Source organism: Radiomyces spectabilis (genome assembly GCF_025331425.1).
Source record: "Radiomyces spectabilis strain NRRL 2753 chromosome Unknown BYT42scaffold_15, whole genome shotgun sequence".
Taxonomy (NCBI): Eukaryota; Fungi; Mucoromycota; class Mucoromycetes; order Mucorales; family Radiomycetaceae; genus Radiomyces; species Radiomyces spectabilis.
The window spans coordinates 462,348-481,311 of record NW_026251940.1 but is presented as its reverse complement, the minus strand read 5'-3'; the positions used below and the strand labels follow the sequence as shown (position 1 = coordinate 481,311).

General features: G+C 44.2%; 8 protein-coding genes across 8 annotated transcripts; 3 read left to right on the top strand and 5 right to left on the bottom strand.

The window, feature by feature from the left end:
- Window positions 1–595: 595 nt before the first annotated feature.
- BYT42DRAFT_618043 (uncharacterized protein) lies at window positions 596–2,379 on the bottom strand (the record flags this gene model as incomplete). Its single annotated transcript, XM_051572242.1, has 8 exons — window positions 596–880; window positions 944–1,093; window positions 1,172–1,231; window positions 1,288–1,422; window positions 1,483–1,569; window positions 1,642–1,882; window positions 1,960–2,185; window positions 2,250–2,379. The coding sequence occupies 8 exons, from the start codon at window positions 2,377–2,379 to the stop codon at window positions 596–598; spliced, it is 1,314 nt and encodes a 437-aa protein (XP_051419141.1).
- Window positions 2,380–3,729: 1,350 nt separating this feature from the next.
- Window positions 3,730–5,692, top strand: BYT42DRAFT_586904 (4-aminobutyrate aminotransferase). Its single transcript, XM_051570111.1, has 4 exons — window positions 3,730–4,028; window positions 4,138–4,294; window positions 4,372–4,889; window positions 4,962–5,692. The coding sequence occupies exons 1-4, from the start codon at window positions 3,812–3,814 to the stop codon at window positions 5,537–5,539; spliced, it is 1,470 nt and encodes a 489-aa protein (XP_051419140.1). The 5' UTR covers window positions 3,730–3,811; the 3' UTR covers window positions 5,540–5,692.
- Window positions 5,693–5,712: 20 nt separating this feature from the next.
- BYT42DRAFT_586902 (uncharacterized protein) lies at window positions 5,713–6,324 on the bottom strand. The gene has a single exon (XM_051570110.1). It carries the CDS (start codon window positions 6,196–6,198, stop codon window positions 5,956–5,958), a length of 243 nt encoding a protein of 80 aa, XP_051419139.1. The 5' UTR covers window positions 6,199–6,324; the 3' UTR covers window positions 5,713–5,955.
- A 206-nt stretch (window positions 6,325–6,530) lies between these two features.
- BYT42DRAFT_595742 (glycosyltransferase family 39 protein) lies at window positions 6,531–9,388 on the top strand (the record flags this gene model as incomplete). The annotated part of the gene is made up of 12 exons (XM_051570876.1): window positions 6,531–6,613; window positions 6,673–6,748; window positions 6,816–6,892; window positions 6,963–7,114; window positions 7,175–7,286; window positions 7,365–7,524; window positions 7,591–7,774; window positions 7,839–7,934; window positions 8,008–8,251; window positions 8,325–8,593; window positions 8,658–8,963; window positions 9,048–9,388. The coding sequence occupies 12 exons, from the start codon at window positions 6,531–6,533 to the stop codon at window positions 9,386–9,388; spliced, it is 2,100 nt and encodes a 699-aa protein (XP_051419138.1).
- Window positions 9,389–9,552: 164 nt separating this feature from the next.
- Window positions 9,553–10,797, bottom strand: BYT42DRAFT_133287 (folate-sensitive fragile site protein Fra10Ac1-domain-containing protein). The gene is made up of 5 exons (XM_051562206.1): window positions 10,666–10,797; window positions 10,447–10,562; window positions 10,201–10,376; window positions 9,792–10,142; window positions 9,553–9,723 (listed from the first exon to the last, which is right to left on the bottom strand). Exons 1-5 carry the CDS (start codon window positions 10,711–10,713, stop codon window positions 9,626–9,628), a joined length of 789 nt encoding a protein of 262 aa, XP_051419137.1. The 5' UTR covers window positions 10,714–10,797; the 3' UTR covers window positions 9,553–9,625.
- Window positions 10,798–10,943: 146 nt separating this feature from the next.
- Window positions 10,944–12,931, bottom strand: BYT42DRAFT_504517 (acetyl-coenzyme A transporter 1-domain-containing protein; the record flags this gene model as incomplete). Its single annotated transcript, XM_051564976.1, has 7 exons — window positions 10,944–11,140; window positions 11,206–11,317; window positions 11,390–11,605; window positions 11,667–11,866; window positions 11,933–12,011; window positions 12,079–12,668; window positions 12,754–12,931. The coding sequence occupies 7 exons, from the start codon at window positions 12,929–12,931 to the stop codon at window positions 10,944–10,946; spliced, it is 1,572 nt and encodes a 523-aa protein (XP_051419136.1).
- Window positions 12,932–14,658: 1,727 nt separating this feature from the next.
- Window positions 14,659–15,888, top strand: BYT42DRAFT_586896 (uncharacterized protein). The gene is made up of 3 exons (XM_051570109.1): window positions 14,659–14,855; window positions 14,984–15,182; window positions 15,298–15,888. Exons 1-3 carry the CDS (start codon window positions 14,709–14,711, stop codon window positions 15,615–15,617), a joined length of 666 nt encoding a protein of 221 aa, XP_051419135.1. The 5' UTR covers window positions 14,659–14,708; the 3' UTR covers window positions 15,618–15,888.
- On the bottom strand, window positions 15,889–17,294 carry BYT42DRAFT_586892 (mediator complex, subunit Med4). The gene is made up of 3 exons (XM_051570108.1): window positions 16,769–17,294; window positions 16,497–16,688; window positions 15,889–16,417 (listed from the first exon to the last, which is right to left on the bottom strand). The coding sequence occupies exons 1-3, from the start codon at window positions 16,992–16,994 to the stop codon at window positions 16,281–16,283; spliced, it is 555 nt and encodes a 184-aa protein (XP_051419134.1). The 5' UTR covers window positions 16,995–17,294; the 3' UTR covers window positions 15,889–16,280.
- Between the last annotated feature and the right edge of the window lie 1,670 nt (window positions 17,295–18,964).

The following is an 18,964-nucleotide window of genomic DNA, read 5'->3' as shown; positions in this document are numbered from 1 at the left end:
TTCGGCATTGACTACTGCGATTCATATCTTGCACGAGGTAACCTTTCAATGTCAGGAAGGTTGTAATTAGTTGGAATGAGGCTTCAACTGGTGATGTTGGTTTATTCTGATCCGGCAAGCCTACAACCATGCATATATTGGGAGCCATGAAAACAATTACATGGAGTGATCGGAGGTTGATCCTTACAAAATGTATTGTGAAGATTACTCCTTATTCTAAGCATAACTGTATGCGGGTATTGCTATGAGTACCATCCTTTAACCCTCTGGAAGGATCTTGTTGAAGGATGACATGGCATTCCGTGCGATTATGTCATCCATTCATAAAGCGCAACAGCACTTGTAAACTGGTTCGCCCTGCTGTTATGAGATCATCAGTGCATGGGATACTGTCAGCGCAGCCGTCCTTGGTAGATGCGAATGAAATTTCAACGTCTCTTTTCTGGAACGAAGCAATCACGAGCGCTTGGCATAAAGGCCAAAAATAGGAGGATCCAAGTGTTCAGTGTGACATCCTCTGGCACGAGCGAGGCGAATCGGGGGATAGCAAACGCTAGACGGTGCGAATTCATGACAAACAACGTTCGCCGCCGCTTTAAGATGCTAAACTGCCCCAAGCTGTCTCATCGAGGTGTTCCAGATCGTTTGAATATAATCGCTGAGAATCCGGTGTGCTGCTGGAGGGGCTTAATTCCAAATATTTTTGACCGGAAGCGCCCTTTTTCGATGTAACGGATAGAGGGATCTTGGAGCGCTGAACGGACGACTTCCTTTTTGACGATATAGGGGAGCCATGGTCATCGGTCTGAGGCCGCGGCAGAGGAAGGCTGTGTGATCGATTGATGGAGACGGCATTCGATTCATTGTGCGATTTACCAGTCTGTAATCCACTCTGATCAGTTTATGGCATTGATGGGCATAGATACAAAATGGTTCCACTTACATTTTGACGAATCTTGCGAAGCATTTTCTTTGAACTCCATGTCAGATCGTAGACTTTACTAAACTCTTCGTACAGCAATTGTGGTTTTCCCGACGTTTCTTCAAGGAGACAACTCTTTTTAAGGGTTTGCATGCGAGATAAAACGTTGATCTAATCAGGCGGGGATGAGAATCCTGGGCGACAGCTTAATTGAGGGTGGAGGGGGAGAGGGGACGCAACGCCACTTACCATGGTGGTATGTAAAATAGCCAAACTTCTATCCACGTTGGTATTATTTATTTTGGGAATCTAATGTTGCTTTTTAATCGCGGGCCTTGTTGCTCAGAACCAATGATTTGTCTTACCATCCATTCATCCGCTTGTTGGCACAGGTATTCTTGTATCAGGCGAATATTATCAAAGTAATGGATATATTTGTTGGCACGAGGCGCGACCGTCATGTATTTTGCACGAATGGCGAATCGTTCCGCATGTTTTTGCTGTGAATAATAAGAGATCAGCATTGAAAACGAAGTAAAATACACATGGATTTGTAATACCTTATTGCTGATGTAGATGAGCACTGGAATGCAGTTTTTATGTCTTTGAACGAGCTTTCGCATGTTTTCAATGGATAGCGCTACACCCTATGCAATTTGATTAAATACCCTTCCACTGGTATCATCTAATGGTTAGATATTGTTGCTGATCTAAAATACCTCAATCACGAGACATTCCTTTCGTTCGTTGAAACTTGAAATCATCTTGTCCAACGTGTCCAGCAATAGATCGTTTTGAGCTTCATAGCCCGCTAAAATATTCAGTGGCTCTTGACTACTTCCCAGCGTTTCACCTGCATGGTAGGAGGATGCCCACAATAACTGTGAGGACTTTTCAGCGTCGAAACCTCGAAGCAAAGCACGCACATGATCCGTGGATAAAACCGTCGTAATGCCAATGCTAGAATAAATCCCGTCGTCAATACATCAGCATGACATATAGTATAAAAAAAAACCCTGTGGTGCAATGGATCTTACCGATGCGCCAAAAGACTAGCTAGTGTGGATTTACCGCAGCCAGACGTGCCACCCAGCAAAATGCAGATGGATTCTTCTCTGTTCATGATGCGCCACGCCATTTCTAGATCGGACATGGGAATGGCGTAGTGAAGGTCAACTAACAGCTGGCGAATTTTCGTCAAAAGAAAGGCCAAGTTCATTTGCTCATCGTCGGGTATCCAGTTTGTCTGCGTCATGAGCCGGTCTGAACAAAGGCCAAGTTAGTGGTGGAGAAAAACTAGGGAGGATGCCGTTGATGGATGGCCTACCGATAACTTGCTGGGTGTGGGCATGCTTGACGCCAATAAACGACAGCATCAGCTGAATATGATACGACGTACACCGCTTTTGTCTCCAATGCCCGGTGCCATCGTCGGTATGAATTACGAAATATTGCATGCGGGAATCCAGTTCAAGCAGGCCACGCAGAGACAGCCGTCGCGTTAGAGGATACCGGATAATCGGGCTTGCGTGGTGGCCAAGTCACACCAGATAAAAAAAAAACGAGTCCCTTGCATGACACCCTTTTTCTTTCTTTAATATCGGTGCAATGCTTGTCTTTGTGGATGCATTGAACAAAATCACCAGTTTGCCCATTTATGACGTTGAAGCATGGTTTTACTGGGCTATTCAACATGGAAATATATAAAAATCGGAAAGCTACTGACATGTAACTCATTGACAGCGATCAAAATGAAAACTGTGGCAATACTTTGACAACGCCAATGAGTTCTGGAAGCACTTTCTCGTGTTCTAGAGTACGTTTTCATTCAATATTTTACTGAATTTTAGCATGTCGCTGTTCGCATTCATGTTTTGTTTTGCTAAAGCCGCAAAAACGCTGCTGCGAGAAGGGTATATTGATCTAACCTTTTCTTGCCCGAAAAAAATTCAAGTTGAATTTCAGAACTATCGATTGCCTAGCAATATAAGAGATTCTCGTCTGAAAGAAAAATAAAAAGTTGCTACATCGTTACAAGGAAGACAAATCATGCCGGTAAACCTGCGAAAAACCCTGTGCGATTTTGATCTCTAGTATTGTATTGTCAATATATGCATGACTGTCTGACAAACGGACACAATATGATGATCCACTTTAGAAAGCCTAGTTGCTTTGGCTGTGATTCCATTAGAGAAAGAACCGAGATACTGTCGTACTCTTGTATAATCCCCTTCGTCCGATTATGCTATATCGCACCGACAAGTACGAGAACCCTTTCCATTTTGTTATTTCATGACCTGCGATTTTTTATAGGCCGTCCACCATGGCCCTATAAATGGGACTTTTTCAGAGGTTCAATAAGGGTATTCCAAAACGGACCAAGCTTATCGCGGGCGTGACAGCGTATGTGCAGCATTTGGTGGATGTTCGCTTTGTGCCCTAGGTGCGAATAACAGCGAAATTGAAAGCAGTCCCCATTATGACAGGAAAAATATGTATTTGACAAAAAGATCGACCAAGGCAAATAGGGAGGGATCACAAACAGCATGAAAGTTCGGGTCTGCTTTTTCTGGATGGATTGTGTTACGGGCTGAATGACTCTCTTCTGATTTTATTTGATGAAGCGAAAAGTGTGAACCAATCACAGGGCTCGATGGATTGAGATCCGACGCGGTGTGAATACCTTATGAGGATGGATTGCCTCTTGAGAAACGAACTTAATGACAAAGCGTTGACCTGAAACTGGGAGACGCATTCTCGTATAAGGCAAATGTAGGTGTCGAAAAGCGCGCTATTCCTTTTGATTTCCCACGCGACCTCCCCGGACGTATATAAACCGTCTTGACAACCTAAATATTACGGCTTATTCTTACTCAGACTCTCTATACCATGCTTTCTTCTCGTATGCATCTTTTGCGCTCGGCCAGACGGGCAACTGTTTTGGCCACGACTAGACAATTGGCTTCACTCCGTGAAGCCGCGCCTTTCTTTCCAGATGAACCTGCTCGTCCAGAAATGAAAACTGCCGTCCCTGGTCCCAATTCCAAGAAGATTATGGAGAAATTGAACAAATACCAGGACACTCGATCTGTATTTTTCGTAGCCGGTATGTCATTGAGCTAATGCGAACCCAAGGCCGTCGGGTTTTTTTCCTTGTTTCCAACTCAGCTTTGATACTCACGGTTATCTATCTTTTTTTTTTTTCGTTTGGATAGATTACGAAAAATCCAAGGGCAACTATATTGTTGATGCTGATGGCAACAAAATGCTCGACGTTTTTGCGCAGATCGCCTCCATTCCTGTAGGTTACAATAATCCTGCATTCCTTAACCTTATCAGCAAACCGGCCTTCCAGACGGCTCTAGCCAACAGGTAACACGAACATTGTGCACCGCGAGTTTCATGGTGATCCATACATTTTGACACACACAATTTTTTTTTGACCACAGAGCGGCGTTGGGTGTGAACCCTAACAAAGATTGGGTGGATTCGGTGGAAAAAGCATTCATGAGAGTGGCTCCCAAAGGCATGGATAATGTGTTTACGGTGATGTGCGGTTCATGTGCCAACGAGAACGCTTTCAAGACGGCGTTCATGTACAAGGCCGCCAAGGGACGTGGTGAGCGCGATTTCACGGTGGAAGAACTTAATTCCTGTATGAAGAATCAAGCCCCTGGTACTCCTGATATGGCAATCCTCAGTTTCTCTCAGGCGTTTCACGGACGTTTGTTTGGTTCTTTGACTGCTACAGCCAGCAAAGCCATTCACAAGGTGGATATTCCAGCCTTTGACTGGCCCAAAGCTCCTTTCCCGGCCCTCAAGTACCCATTGGACCAAAACGTCGAACATAACCAACGTGTGGAAAAGGAATCCTTGGAAGCCATTGAAAATATTATTCAGGAATCAAAGAAGCCCATTGCCGCGGTGATTGTTGAACCCGTGCAGTCCGAAGGAGGTGACAACCATGGTAAGTTGGTCGTGGTTCAAAAAACGGGGGAAATCCGGACTTTGTTTGCTCATGGTTTTTGATAAAATGCAGCTTCGCCGGCCTTTTTCCGTGGTTTGCAAGCCGTGTGTCAAAAGCATGACGTGCTATTTATTGTGGATGAGGTGCAAACCGGTGTGGGAGCCACCGGCACGTTCTGGGCTCATGAAGCATGGCAATTACCTAGCCCTCCCGACATGGTTACCTTTTCCAAGAAATTCCAAGCTGCTGGTTTCTACTTGAGCTCGCGCCTTCGGCCATCCCAGCCTTACCGTTTGTACAACACATGGATGGGCGATCCAGTGCGTGCCATGCAAGCGGCCGCCATTGTAGACGAAATTCAAGATAAGAATTTGCTGGAGAACGTGCAACAAGTGGGTTCCTACCTTCAGTCTCGATTGGGCGAATTTGCAAAGAAGAACTGGCTGGCCAACGTTCGCGGTCAAGGTGCCTTTATTGCGTTTGATATGGAGACCCCGGCCAAGCGCGATCAATTCTTGGCAGATATGCGTCAGCGTGGCGTGAATGTCGGCGGCTGTGGTGATCGCACCGTGCGTCTCCGACCCATGTTAACATTCCAAAAGAAACACGCCGATATCTTACTGGAAACCATGGAAGCAACCCTCTCCTAAGCGTACCAAAAACAAGCAAAAAGAAAACCATACACAAAATATCCGGCAATATCAAACATGACTAAAAAAAGGGCACGGCGACGAGTATGCTGTAATATAATTGGCCAATGTATTTAATCAGAAAATAAAAACTTTTATTTCACAAAGCAAAAGCCTATCATAACTAGGGTTCCCTTGTTTCGTATTTGTTCCCCGTACTGGAGACTTTGGCCTTGAACAATATAAAAAATATCGGATGGGAACGTGTATTTTTTATAGCAGCATGTAATTGATTACTTACGGATCCTCACCAACATATCACTATATGATGCCGATTCAGTCCGCGCAAGCCTTTACAGCATCCTATGGCCACAGAGAGCAATAGCATCACGTCAGAAGGTGGTCTACCAAGGAATGCTACACGTATACCGAGCCCGTCAGACATGGTAAATATGAAAGATGGATAAACCGAGCCGAAGAGACAACAGAAAGACGGAGAACACTGTTGTGACTCGAGACACATTCCGGCACGGATCTGACACTCCTATCAAGCTTAAAACATGATGACGAATGCTCTGATCGGTCTTTATGACACTCGCAGATAGAATGATGCAAAATACAGACATGAAACGCAGCAAAAGAACAGTTGCAATATTCTTTATAACGTTATAGATGGTCATGGAAGTCCTTCTGCCTTCCACTCGGAACCATTGATGTTTATCACCGTTTGAAAATGGTTAGCCTTGGTGAGAATAAAATTCAGATTATGCTGCGTCGGGCATTGGAATTCACGCATTTCGATGAGCCAAACAATCTGTGCGGGAAAAAAAGCAGGGCACATACCAGTCGTTTGGTCTTGTCCTTTGGTTTCCAATATATGAAAGAATCGAGTACACTCAAACAGAGGAAAAAGCCGCAAAAATCCGTCAGTGAAGACGACACCGTGTCGTCTTCGGCTGAGGTCAATCATGCTGGCAGCGTCAAACCTCAGTCGCGAATCTCATCCTCCACCATGAACAAGCTGGTAGCAGGACTGCTGTTCGCCATGGCACTGCCTATACGTCTCAATCGAATACAGGAGCCTTCACAAGTCGTGTAAGCATCATCTAACATGGGCTGAAAGTAGTCGCGGTACAGTAACGATTGGCTTTCAGGTTTGACGAAGTCCACTTTGGTGGATTCGCCAATCACTATATTCAACGCAAGTTCTTCTTTGACGTGCATCCACCTGTGAGTCATTGGCGGATCGAGGGTGGGGATGTTTATGCTGGAAACTGATGATATGTAATCTACCAAGCTTGCGAAGCTGTTGATTGCCGCTACCGGAAGCCTGGCAGGATATGATGGACAATTTGATTTCAGCCAGATCGGCAAGTAAGGCGAAATACAACACAAAAATCAGAACAAATTATATGAATGGCTCTTGGACTTAAGCTTTTCTTAGTAATTACCTGCAGCATGATATTCCCTACACCGCCATGCGTGCTGCCTGTGCCATACTGGGAGCTTTTACAGTCCCAATGGCGTTTCTTACTATACGCGACGGCGGTCACTCACTTCCTGCCGCTTTGATGGCCGCCGTGGCAGTTTGCTATGGTAACAAAAAATCGTCTGTTTCGCACCAGCTTGTAAACTAACTCGTCCTCGATCTACCAGAAAATAGTATGGTGACCAACAACCGATTGATCATGCTGGATTCCTACTTGCTATTCTTCACCGCTTTAACCATTCTGTGCTGGAATCGATTCTACTCGGCGAACCGCAACAGGTAGGGCTCACTGAGAAAGAGCGGAAATGTTGGGGTGTCTTTTGAGGAGTGAATTGACCTTTTAAATGAATCTACCAGGCCCTTCCAAGCATCGTGGTGGTTATGGTTAACGTTGACGGGTGCGGGTCTAGGAATGACGGTCAGTTGTAAATGGGTAGGCCTGTTCCTGATTGCGACAATTGGAAGCTCCACCGTCAAAGATCTGTGGCATTTGTGGGGAAACCTGTCCGTTTCCAAGGTGAGTATCTCCCGGAGAGCATCGAATAATTTGTAAAAATTGACGAATCAACTGATGGCCGTCTAGTCACATTTCATTCGGCATTTCATGGCAAGAGCTATGTGTCTGATTGTGTTACCGGTATTGATCTACGTCTTCACCTTTTACATCCACTTTATTGTTCTTCGTTACAGCGGTGAGGGCGACGTGCACATGTCGGCGGCGTTTCAGCATTCGTTAGTTGGCAATCGCGTACCTGATTCGCCTATTGGTAAATAGAACGAACCATCGCATATCTGTCTATGGCTCAGTTCGAACTTAAAGACATGTAATAGACATCGCGTACGGTTCGCGCGTAACGCTGCGTCATCTCGCCAGCAAAGGCGGTTACCTTCACTCCCATCCGTCCAATTACCCCGAGGGAAGCAAACGTAAGCACCCTCACTGTGTCGCATAAAATCCGGTGATAGGTCTTTATTGTTACCGACGTTCCATTTCTTTTAGAGCAGCAAATCACACTGTATCCCTATCGTGACGAGAATAATTGGTGGATTATCCGACAAATGAACAGTACATTGGATCTGCAGAACGAAGGGGATATGCTAGGCTCGGATAACAACACATGGGTCAAATGGGTCCGCCACGGCGATATTATTCGACTGGATCATGCATCTACGGCTCCAAGAAGGTTACACAGCCATGACATTGCAGCACCGGTATCTGACGTCGAATATCAGAAGGAAGTGAGGTTGGCATTATTGTTACAAAGCACATGCTTGTTGAATTGGATGAGAAAAGCTGATCAATTGGATGGCATTTAGTGCTTACGGATTCCCTGATTATGAAGGTGATGCGAACGATTATTGGCGAGTAGAAATTGAATCTGGAGCGCCGACAAAAGAGGCTGGCGAACGGCTGCAGACGTTGCGATCCCAGTTTCGGCTAGTGCATCTCATGCAAAACTGCGCTTTATTTTCAAGCGATGTGAAACTTCCAGAATGGGGTTTTGGACAGCAGCAGGTGACTTGTATGCAGAATAGCAAGAAACCAAAGGCACTTTGGATGATCGAAGAAACCTACAACTCTTTCTGTACGTCACACACTCTCTCTCCTATGAATAATAATAACTCATATCTTACACTTTATCTACGCAGTGCCACAGGACACCAAGTATGTGAATTATCTCGTTCCAAACTTCTGGGAAAAATTTGTCGAACTGCACAAGGTGATGTGGACCGCCAATTCAAAGTTGACAGAGCCACACCCTTACCAGTCACGGCCCTCCTCCTGGCCCGTGCTGCAAAGCGGCATTTCGTTTTGGGCCAGCGATCATAAACACGTTTACTTTTTGGGCAATCCGCTGATCTACTGGGGCTCGCTCGTGGGTGTCTTTACGTTCCTGATCCTGTCTCTCTTTTTCCAAATCCGCCATAAACGTGGCTTACCCGATCGATACCCAGGTAACACCATCTTTTATGTTTTACAGTGGAAATGAAGTGAACTAGAAAAGAAAATGCATTGCTGACTCAAACCCACGATGACAGGAAAACGAGAATTCTTTGAAAACGCCGCGGGATTCTATGCGGCAGGATGGGCATTTCATTATCTGCCGTTTTTCTTGATGGGACGACAATTGTTTTTGCATCATTATTTGCCGGCCTTGTACTTTGCTACGCTGGTGCTTGCAGTAGGCTTCGACTTGGCATTGACAAGACTACCGGAAGGTGGTCGCTTGCTGGTTACACTGGGTGTATGTGTTGCTATCATTGCCACATTTCATTCATTTGCGCCCATCACCTATGGTACAGATTGGACCAAAGAGGCGTGCGAAGCCGCGCATTGGTTGCCTACCTGGGACTTTGGTTGTGAAAGGTATGGGAACTGAAATTGTGCGATCCAGTTGTGACCATATCTATTCATATATTATGCGGTTGCAGATACCCAAGCGCCGACGGGCCTATGCCTCTGCTATTTGACACCCCAACAACGCAAGCGCATGGTCAACAAGAAACGCCATTTGCAAGTGGTGGATTTCTAAACCGACAAAATGCCATCACCGGTGATAATGCGGTTCCCGACTACACCGCTTATGCTTAAATGAGGAAGAGAGTCAGAAACCTTTTTATTGCAACAGATCCGCAAAGTAATCTTCAAACTCTTCTTCTTTTGATTTCTCTTCTTTGGCCGAGATCGGTTGGCTCCATATAGAAGAAGCTTCATCTGTAAATTTTTTGATGGATGAATGTCAATACAGCCCATAGATTGTCTCACACTTGCATTATACAAACCTTTTGCCTTTGTTTCTTGGTTTCGTGTATCTTGTTCCTCATTCGTCTCGTCTTCTGGATGATCCAGCGGTTGCTTATCTTTGGAAGTAGCACGTGAGCGCTTTGTATGACGATGGTCGCTTTCTCCTTCCTCAACGGAGGAAGACCGGGCTCGTTTTTTCGCTTGTTGTTTCTGTGCTTTGGCCAGCCGTTTCTGAGTCTTGTAATTGAGCTTGTCGGAACATTCAGGGCATAAGCGTACTTTGACAAGTTCATTCTTTTTGATCCCGTCTTCTACATAGCCAAAATTCACTTCCCAGCTGTTGAGCATGGAAGTGGCGTCACATCGTGTGGAAGCGCATACGAATTGTCCTGTGAAACGGCTTAGACGTTGTCGGATGCTGTAGGTAGACTTGGGCTGGAAGGTTACCTTTGCCTGAAACGACCTCTTTTTCGGTACGCCACCGTAGAGCGATTTTGCCTTCTTTGTAATACTTTAAGTCGCAAATGGCATATTCTTTGAATAGTTGATCATAATATTTTTTTGCTACTCGTTGCTCCCAAGACGGTTCTTCAGTAGTATCGTCATCGTCGGATCGAATGAATCTGTGCAACATCATGATTGGCATGTTGTACTGACGGACAGGAAAGGGCACGATCGAGTGAAAAGACTTACTTGTGATGCTCGCGTATGATATCGTGTTCTGACCGATAGTTGGCTGGTGTGGTGGAGGGTGCTTTTTGATTGTAAAACAGGACATAATCTTTGATAAGCTTTTTATGCCGTGTATACTATTCAGTAAGAGGTTTTGAAAGTAGGCAATGTAGGCGTGAGATCAGATCACTCCATTGGTAGAAACAAAGATCAATAACAGATCCACGTTCTTAAGCGTACCGCATCAACACCGTGGAGGTCATTTCGAAACATGGGTCTAGTTGTCATGATTCGGATATGAATGGGTATGATTATTCCTCTTGTCTGTTTGTTTTATAGGATGGAGGCCGAGAATATGCTCAAAGATGTTGCAAAACGAAGAGGTGAGCCCAATCATGGATGGGCCACACTGGGAATTATTGGAACTCCGCATGTGCCCTGCTCCATTCGTTACTCACTGGTGGAAACCACAAAAAAAAAAAGAACTCCATCATTACTAGAAAGGAGTACATAACATTTTATTGTTTTAAGCGCCAAAGACGCTTGGATATCGTTTCCAATCGTTGTACAGTAGGGCGAATATAGAACAACAGCATGGCAAGACCGAGCGCCACACTGACCGTGCCAACGATGTAATAGCCGTCTTGCTGAACCATACATGTACCGCCCAGTTCTTTGCACAAGCTCTTTCCCTCTTCGGATATGCAAGAAAAGGCTAATGAGATTTGAATTAGCTTGACTGTCCATCAAATCATCAATTTTTCAGATAAATCGACTTACCATTTTGTTGCTCATTGGGCATAGAACAAGTACCAACGGTGAAGTAATCGACCGCCTCCAAAACAAAGAATTTGGGCCAAGTACCACCAAAGTTACTGAATGTATTCAATAGCTGATACCGAAAAAAAAGTAATAAGTATCATTGCTGTGAACCTTTTTTTAACCATGCATTCAGTTCACTTACGGTCATGTAGGTGCCGCCGATATAAGGATCGGCGATACTGGTCATAAAGGCAGAGATGCTCACGAATTGAACCGTGGACATGAACGAGCTGAGAACGGTTGAAGCGAGAATAACACCAAAGTACATGAATCCAATGTCTTTGCCCTCTGGATATGCAGCAACGACCAGCATGCCCAATCCAGAAAAGAGCAAACGACCATAAAATGCATAAAGCCACTAAACCAATGGTTAGAACGTCGTTACCAGGACACATTGTACAATCTCATTTGAAACTTACGGGTTTCAACGGACGCGCTCCATTAGACCACTTTGCCGCATAATAGCCAAAGAAAACCTGCAACGGAAAATCGAGCAGGACCGCCAAAGCCAAATCTTCCTTTTGAAAGCCTTTTTCCAGCAGTTTCAAAGACGTCACTGCTTCATGGCAAATGAAGCCCAGCTTGGACACCAGCAGTACCATAATAAAGGAGCGCAAATCTAAACCATTATCCGCTGCATAAGTATATTGGTTACTCTAGTTACTTTCTTCACAGCAAAACTTACGAGGCAATTTGCAGATTTTCCAAATGGTCGTGTAGACTGTTTTCACGCCTAGATCGTCATCTTCTGAATGGGCTTCATCCTGTTGCGATGATAATGATGAATACACTGTTTTAAGATCATCGATGATGCCCATATTTTGTTCCTACCTCTTTCTTTACAATGACAAGCCAAGCAGTAATGACAAGATACATGAATGCCCAAAATTTCATGTAAGCGCCGAGAGACAAGACACCAGTGTCTTGAGGAACGATGCGCAGGTACTTGTTACTGAATTCGGAAGAGTTGAATGCAAGAAAGACCGTGAAAGAAAGGAAATAGCCCGTGTTCAAACCAATGGTCTGAGCCGTGGAAGCGTATGAGAGACTTTCTTTGGAAAGTAAGGTTAATGCCCATCCGTCGACGGCAATGTCCTGCGTGGCACAAAAGAAGATGGTAATCAAAAAGGAAACTGTCAGTTCATAGATGGGAATATGCTCGGCCGACATCATGGCATCGATATTTCCGCCCAGCCAAAAGAACAGAAACCCGGTCAGAATTTGAATAGGAACAATCCACGATTTTCGTCGTCCCAGCGAAGGAGTATAGATCGCATCGACAATAGGTGACCATAACAATTTGAGGGAGTATGGCCAGGAAGAGAGGGAAAAAACGGCAATTTGAGAGTAGGAGAGTTGTGACTTTAAAAGAAAAGGGATGGAACCAAACGACAAACCAACAGGGACACCTTGGAGTAAATCTACCGTCATCACGTCCATAAGTCTTCCATTGTTCATGACGAGCCATGCTGACGTGTCAGCCGCAGAAAAAAAAGAAACACTTACATAGAATGACAAGTAAAGTAAAGTTGCCGTAGTCTTTGGGACTAAGTGACTCTGCCGTCGTATGTTCCTGATCGGTAGGATGATCTTTATTCAAGGAATCGAGCTGAAATTCTTCTTTATCTTCATCTGTATGTAATTCTTTCCGTCGCTGCGTTGTGGTGGTCAACTGGGGATCCATGGCGGTTGTCCGAGCAGATGCTTTTAATAACTCGGTATCTCGTTCAAGGCTGGTTTTCTCGTCAGAGGCTGGGTTGGTCACAGGAGGCTGTCCGTTCACCTTTTGCTCCTCTTTCGAAAGCACATACGCTGCTGGCATCAGTAGTCTGCGCTGTCAAAAAAAAAGGAAGGCCTGAAAAAAACCTGGGGTTGCTGCAAAACTGCGTCGCAGCAACTGTCTTCCATTTGAGTTGCCGTGATTTGCGCCAAAGCACTGGCCAATCATTGAGCTCCAAATAAGTCCAGTCTGGCTTTCATTTTAAGTCTTTATTTTTGAAAATGGACCAAAGGGCAACGGCACAACGAAAGTCCAGTCAGAATTCAGGAGACCCAAAAACGCCTATTTGGTTTTCCGCATCAAATAAGGCATTGATCTGTGCCTTTTTTTTTTAATGAAAAAAGAGGAAATCTGCAAAATAAGTCTGCTCATAATTTTCATTCCTAAAATCGCATTGGGCTATTGGCAGGCGAGGCAAATGGACCAGACACTGGAAACTGTTTGTGTAGACATCTGTATATCGTCATGACAACTTCAAAGGTCATTACCACATTACCATAGTTATATAAAATTGTATCATGTTCACTCGATCATGTTTAATTGTGCGCGCTATTGCCATAGTGACCCGTACGGATCCCGTTTCTTTTTTAAATGAATCACGTTATTCAGGATCCCCTGCCTTTGCACGTTGCGAGTTTCAAAAAAATTGGCACAAAATGATTCATTACATACACAACTCCATCTAGCAAAGGCATAGCCCATCACCCTATATATTACATAATGACATCACTTGTGCAGTAGACATTGGGTGTTCAAGCAATAGACAGGTTTCGATGCCACACGAATTGGGGTTATCGTCGTTTACAACCTCACAGTGTCATGATTACATCTAAAATGCCAATTCTTTATACTATGCCTTTTGCGACTGACAGGAGAACAACCCAGAGATGAAATGCTGTTTGCAAGGGCTTAAATATTCTAATAGATCTTGGAAGCAAAATTTTTTTCTGGCATCGGTTGGCATGATTACGATGATGGAAAAAGTTTAAATTTGAGACAAAAATAAAAAAGTGGGAGTTATTTCGGAGGTTACACATGCAATTATTTATACGAACCATGTAAAACCGACACAGAAACAGATCTTCATTGGTGACACGATTCACGTCCCACTTGGAAAAACCCTTCAACCTTTAGGAAGCCATTTAACACGCGAATTGCTTGATGCAGGTAATCAGCAACGTGCATTGACGTGGTACGAGCGAAAGATGACCCGTCATTTCATTCAGTCTTTCCCATCATTCCATTCAACCGTCGAGAATCTCAATTAAACTTGTCTTTGCCGTCTCTCAAAATAAATAAAAAGTTCCCGTTGCTCGATCCAAACATGAAAAATAAACAGGAAAAAAAATTTTAACCTGTTGTTGTCAAGCCATATTTAAATCAACAACCTGCCCACATTGGTGCACTCACTTGGATGTCCGGCGTCCAGAAATAAAGAAAACAATCAAAAGCCCGCTCTTCATATGCACTCCCCAACCGAATCACTGCATTCTATTGGCGAAGCGTATTAAGAAAGTCCAAGAGAAAAAAACTTTTTTTTCCCTCTCCCCCTTGTGTCTCCAAAACGTCGCGTAACACAACAGATATAAGATGATTGCAAACAATAAATAGACACATCCTTGGATTTTCAGTCGCCCCTTATCACCCGTTTTCCATTCCTTTCTCTTTTACTTCATCGATCATGAAATTCTCTATCGCTGCTGCCCTTCTCTCGGTCATCTCGGCTGCTTGCGCTCAAGCTCCCGCCGCTCCCGCCGCACCTTCCGCTCCCGCTGCTCCTGCTGGTCCTGCTGTCGGTGTCGCCAGCGTTATCGCTCCCGGCTATGGTGTAAGTTTTTTTTTTTTTCTTAAATACTCTGCAGCGAAAAACATTCGACAAAAAAGTAGAGACTCAATTGCAGTTTCTCGATCATTTTACATAAACAATACTCAATTCGGGTTTCAACTTGATTACAGGCTGTGTGGAATGCCGGCAAGTCTTGGGCTATCACCTGGAACGTCAATGACGCTTCCGTCGCCAACTTTGACTCGATCGAATTGAGAAACGGTGCTTCCTCCAACCTCCAGCTCATCGCCAAGATTGCCGACGCCGTCCCTGTCGCTTCCGGCAAGTACGACTGGAACATCCCTACCGATATTGCTACTGATAGCTCCTGTAAGTTACCTTTTTGTCTTTGATTCTTCTTTTTCCCCAAGTTTTCGGTGGCTATGCTTTTTTGGAAACAGTAACGACTCATTTCTCGGTCTTTTTTTTCTTCAAATTTGAACAGACGCTGTCATCCTCCGCAGCGCCAAGGGCGACAGTTACTCACCTCAATTCACCATTTTGGGTGCTCCCCCTGGTACCAAGCCCAGCACCAACACCACCACTGGTTCGACCGGTAACTCCAACAACAACGCCACTGGTGCCCAACCTTCTGGTGGCAGCCCTGCTGCTTCCGGTTCCGGTTCTACTTCTTCGCCTTCCACTTCCTCTTCTGCCTCTGGTGATGCTGCCAAGGAAAGCAACAAGGACAGTGGTGCCGCTGGTATCAAGGCTGGCGTGATGGGTGTCGTTGGTGCCGTCGGTGTCGCTGCTTTGTTGTTGTAGACAGGTTTCATCAATGCAAAGCCAGAAAAAAAAATTCCACCCAAATACGAAATTCCATGCATTCCTTTCCCTCAGTAATTCCAGAAATATAATACTTGTTTAGAATACTAATCATCGGTCATGTTCCCACTTGTTTTTCCAAAAGAAAAGAAAATAATCGTTTATTTTCGGGATCATGCTTAATGTTTTTTCTGCTCACATTTCCAATCTGTAAAACTATTTTTCCCCATAAAAGTAATCAACACCATTGAAACATTTCAATTGCATTTGCAAAAAAAGCTTTTTGATTATCGCAATGGTTACGCCGAAGCACGGTTCTTTGCACGTGTTCGTTACCAAACTTGGCAATGGACCGATGCTTCTTTTTTTTCCATAAAATGACACGTTCAGCACCAATGATATCTTGAGCAAGGTTCATCCCCGGTGACAAAGCATGAATGAGCTAACCTTTCCGCATTTAAGCATCATTTTCCTTTTTTTTTTCTCTTTTGGTTGTGATACATTGGCATTCGAGAGTCTAGCTTGCGCTTTTTTCTTTTCAAAAAAATCGAATGGATGTACAGATCAAATATCGTTATTCCAATAGGTGAAAGGGTATGCAATGGATGATTGGAAACGAGGAAAAAATGACAGTCGAAAAAGAAAAAGAGGAATAATTGATCTTCAAGATGCAAGGTCCGGATTAAGGTCAAGGATCCAAAAGGGGTCGCCCGCTGCCTCTTCTGCAGGTTTGCCGGCAGTACCGTGTCCTTCTTTGGTGGCATCTTCTTCGGCCGAACTTTCATTGTCGGAGCTTTCCACTAATGCATCCAAGGATGAGCCATCTTTGCCAGTGCAATCAAGATGAGATTATTCGTGGTTTGGGGAGATGAAACTTACTTTTATCTTCCAGGTACGGTTGAGGATGATTTTGCCAGTACAAAAGACCACGTCGCATTCGCTCTTCGTCCGGATAAGGTTTTTCAAAATCGACTTTGATATCTCGGTTCATCGAGGCAAAGTTGGGCGGTGCCGACGTGTATTTTGATAGTTTGGATGCATACGATATGACGTCGGTAAACTGTACGTTGGCTGTGGAAAACAAGAAAAAGACGAAATGATCTCAGTATGACAATCATTGAAAACAAGAAATATTGGTTTACTGCACGTACACTTGTTTGCGTAATCAATGGCTTGAACTTCTTTCTTTGCTTCATTCAAGCTTTGATCCAGATCGCTTCGTGCACTGTCCAGTTTCTGTACCACTCGCAGTAAAGCTTCGTGATGTCGTTGAATGTCATCCTGAACCCGAATAATCCGTTGTTGTCGTGCCTGATGCTCCTCAACTTTTTTAATCCAATTAGTTAACCAATAATTCGACGTTAATTGCTCAACCATCTTCCAACTACTTACTTTGCTGAGCGGCGGTTTGCAATTGGTCGTCTAATTCTACCATGCGCTTCACGAGTTGTTCTGGCATTTCTCCCGCATCGGTTGTCACATTTTCTGCTGCCGAAGCGAGCAATGCAAAGAACCGCCGAACGGTATCTGCATACTCTGTAAGTAAGCCATCGACTTGGTCTCTCAGTGATAGCTCCATTTTAAGTGTCTATACACATGGAGCAATGTCACGCTTGTATTTCGCAAATTTGGCAAGCTCGTTTGTTACCAAAACAATTTTACAAGCGGAGTTTAGAAAATGATAGCGACTCTTTGCTGCACAAGATTGGCCCCTTCTTCATTTCGTTCTGCTTGTCTTTTCCCCGCGATAAAAAGGCATTTCCACGCAAAGTGACAGATACTGGTATATAAGCTAATAGTCAACAGGGATGACAAAAGATAGTCTACATGAATGAAAGCATCCGGCACAATATGCGTAGAAAGAGGTGGGTTGGGCGGGAAGGCCCTTGTAGACAAAAACCGAAAGGAAATGAAAAAATAAAGCCATTTCACTATATTTTTCTACAATCACTCGTAGCTCAATGATGGCATATCATCAGGCATGTTAAACTGAAAGCAAGAATGTATAATTCTTTGTTACCACAGGTATTTGTTACCGCCGGTGTCGCCCTCCTTTTGTATGAGGGACAGGAAAATACTGCCGCTCTTCGTCAACAGCTAAGTGAGCTGGCAACCACTTTTTATCTCTTGCTTATTCATCTCATTTATAGCTACAATGGCGCTTGAAAAACTTTTTGTTCGCATAGAAATCTTTTTAACCAAAGACTCCTTTTGGTTACACGATATTTTTCATTTTTTTCTTTGATAGGCAGCAAACTTTTTTCATCTGATGCAGCAGCTCGCCAGACTTTGCAGCTTATTCACATCACATGTGTATTTTCTTTCGGTCTCAGGAGGATCAATTGGAAAAAGATAGTTTTTTTAATGCGCATGGTTCATTCGCACTATTACCTTCCTCATCATCGAACCGACAATAAGGCTTTTTCATTACGGGAGGCTTACTGGATATGAAACCGGAGTTGTTTCCGGCCAAGTTGTGGGTTTTAAACCGCCGCGAAATAGATCGACAAAGTGGCATCAGCAAAGGGATCACAGCTCCTGCAGGACGGTTTCACCTCTCTGGGGTTGTTCTCCTGTCAATCGCCAAAGGCATGATGTAAACACTTGGCATATTATTTATGTGATATAATGCAGTTAAGAGACCATGTCTCAGTGAAGCCACTGGTCACTGCGTTTTTCACATGGGCAATAATAATCACATTCTCACGCCTCACAGATCATACAGCAAGGCGCAATATTGAGACGTAAAGTATGATGCATGAGTGATATCGCATTGATGAATGCTTAAAGTTGATCGCCTTTCTTGTGTGCCGTCACAGAATGTAGAAAATAAAGCACACATTTGGATACCAGAGCCTCAAAGATATAAGATCGTGACGTTGCTTCTTGCACCGTCGGGGATTCAGTGGGAGAGGAGCGTTCTTGAACATGCGAAGTGAGACCATGTACAGCTGATTGATTTTCTTAGTTATCACGCCTGGAGTCAGAATATGTATCGTAAGAAGTCGCTTTTCTTTTCTGTTTCAAACCCAATTCAGATTCGCTACATCTTACTCCTCTTTTCCTTTTCATGCGCGCGCTGGCGCAAACAAGTAAGAACTTGTAGTTTTGGGTCAACGACCTGCTGAATTGTAACCCTTCTGCGATAGAATCATGGCCGAATGTAATATCTACGATTTGAAGTACAAGTTGACTGACGCCGACACAGACTTCGCGTTACATTTTGACAATCCTTAAGTGCGCGCCTCAGAAGAGCTGTCCGAACATACAAGAAAAGTGATGGATCCCTTGCAAATGAGAATTTGCACAACTCAAGCGTTTCCTCAAGAGACATGGTCTGGCTGTCA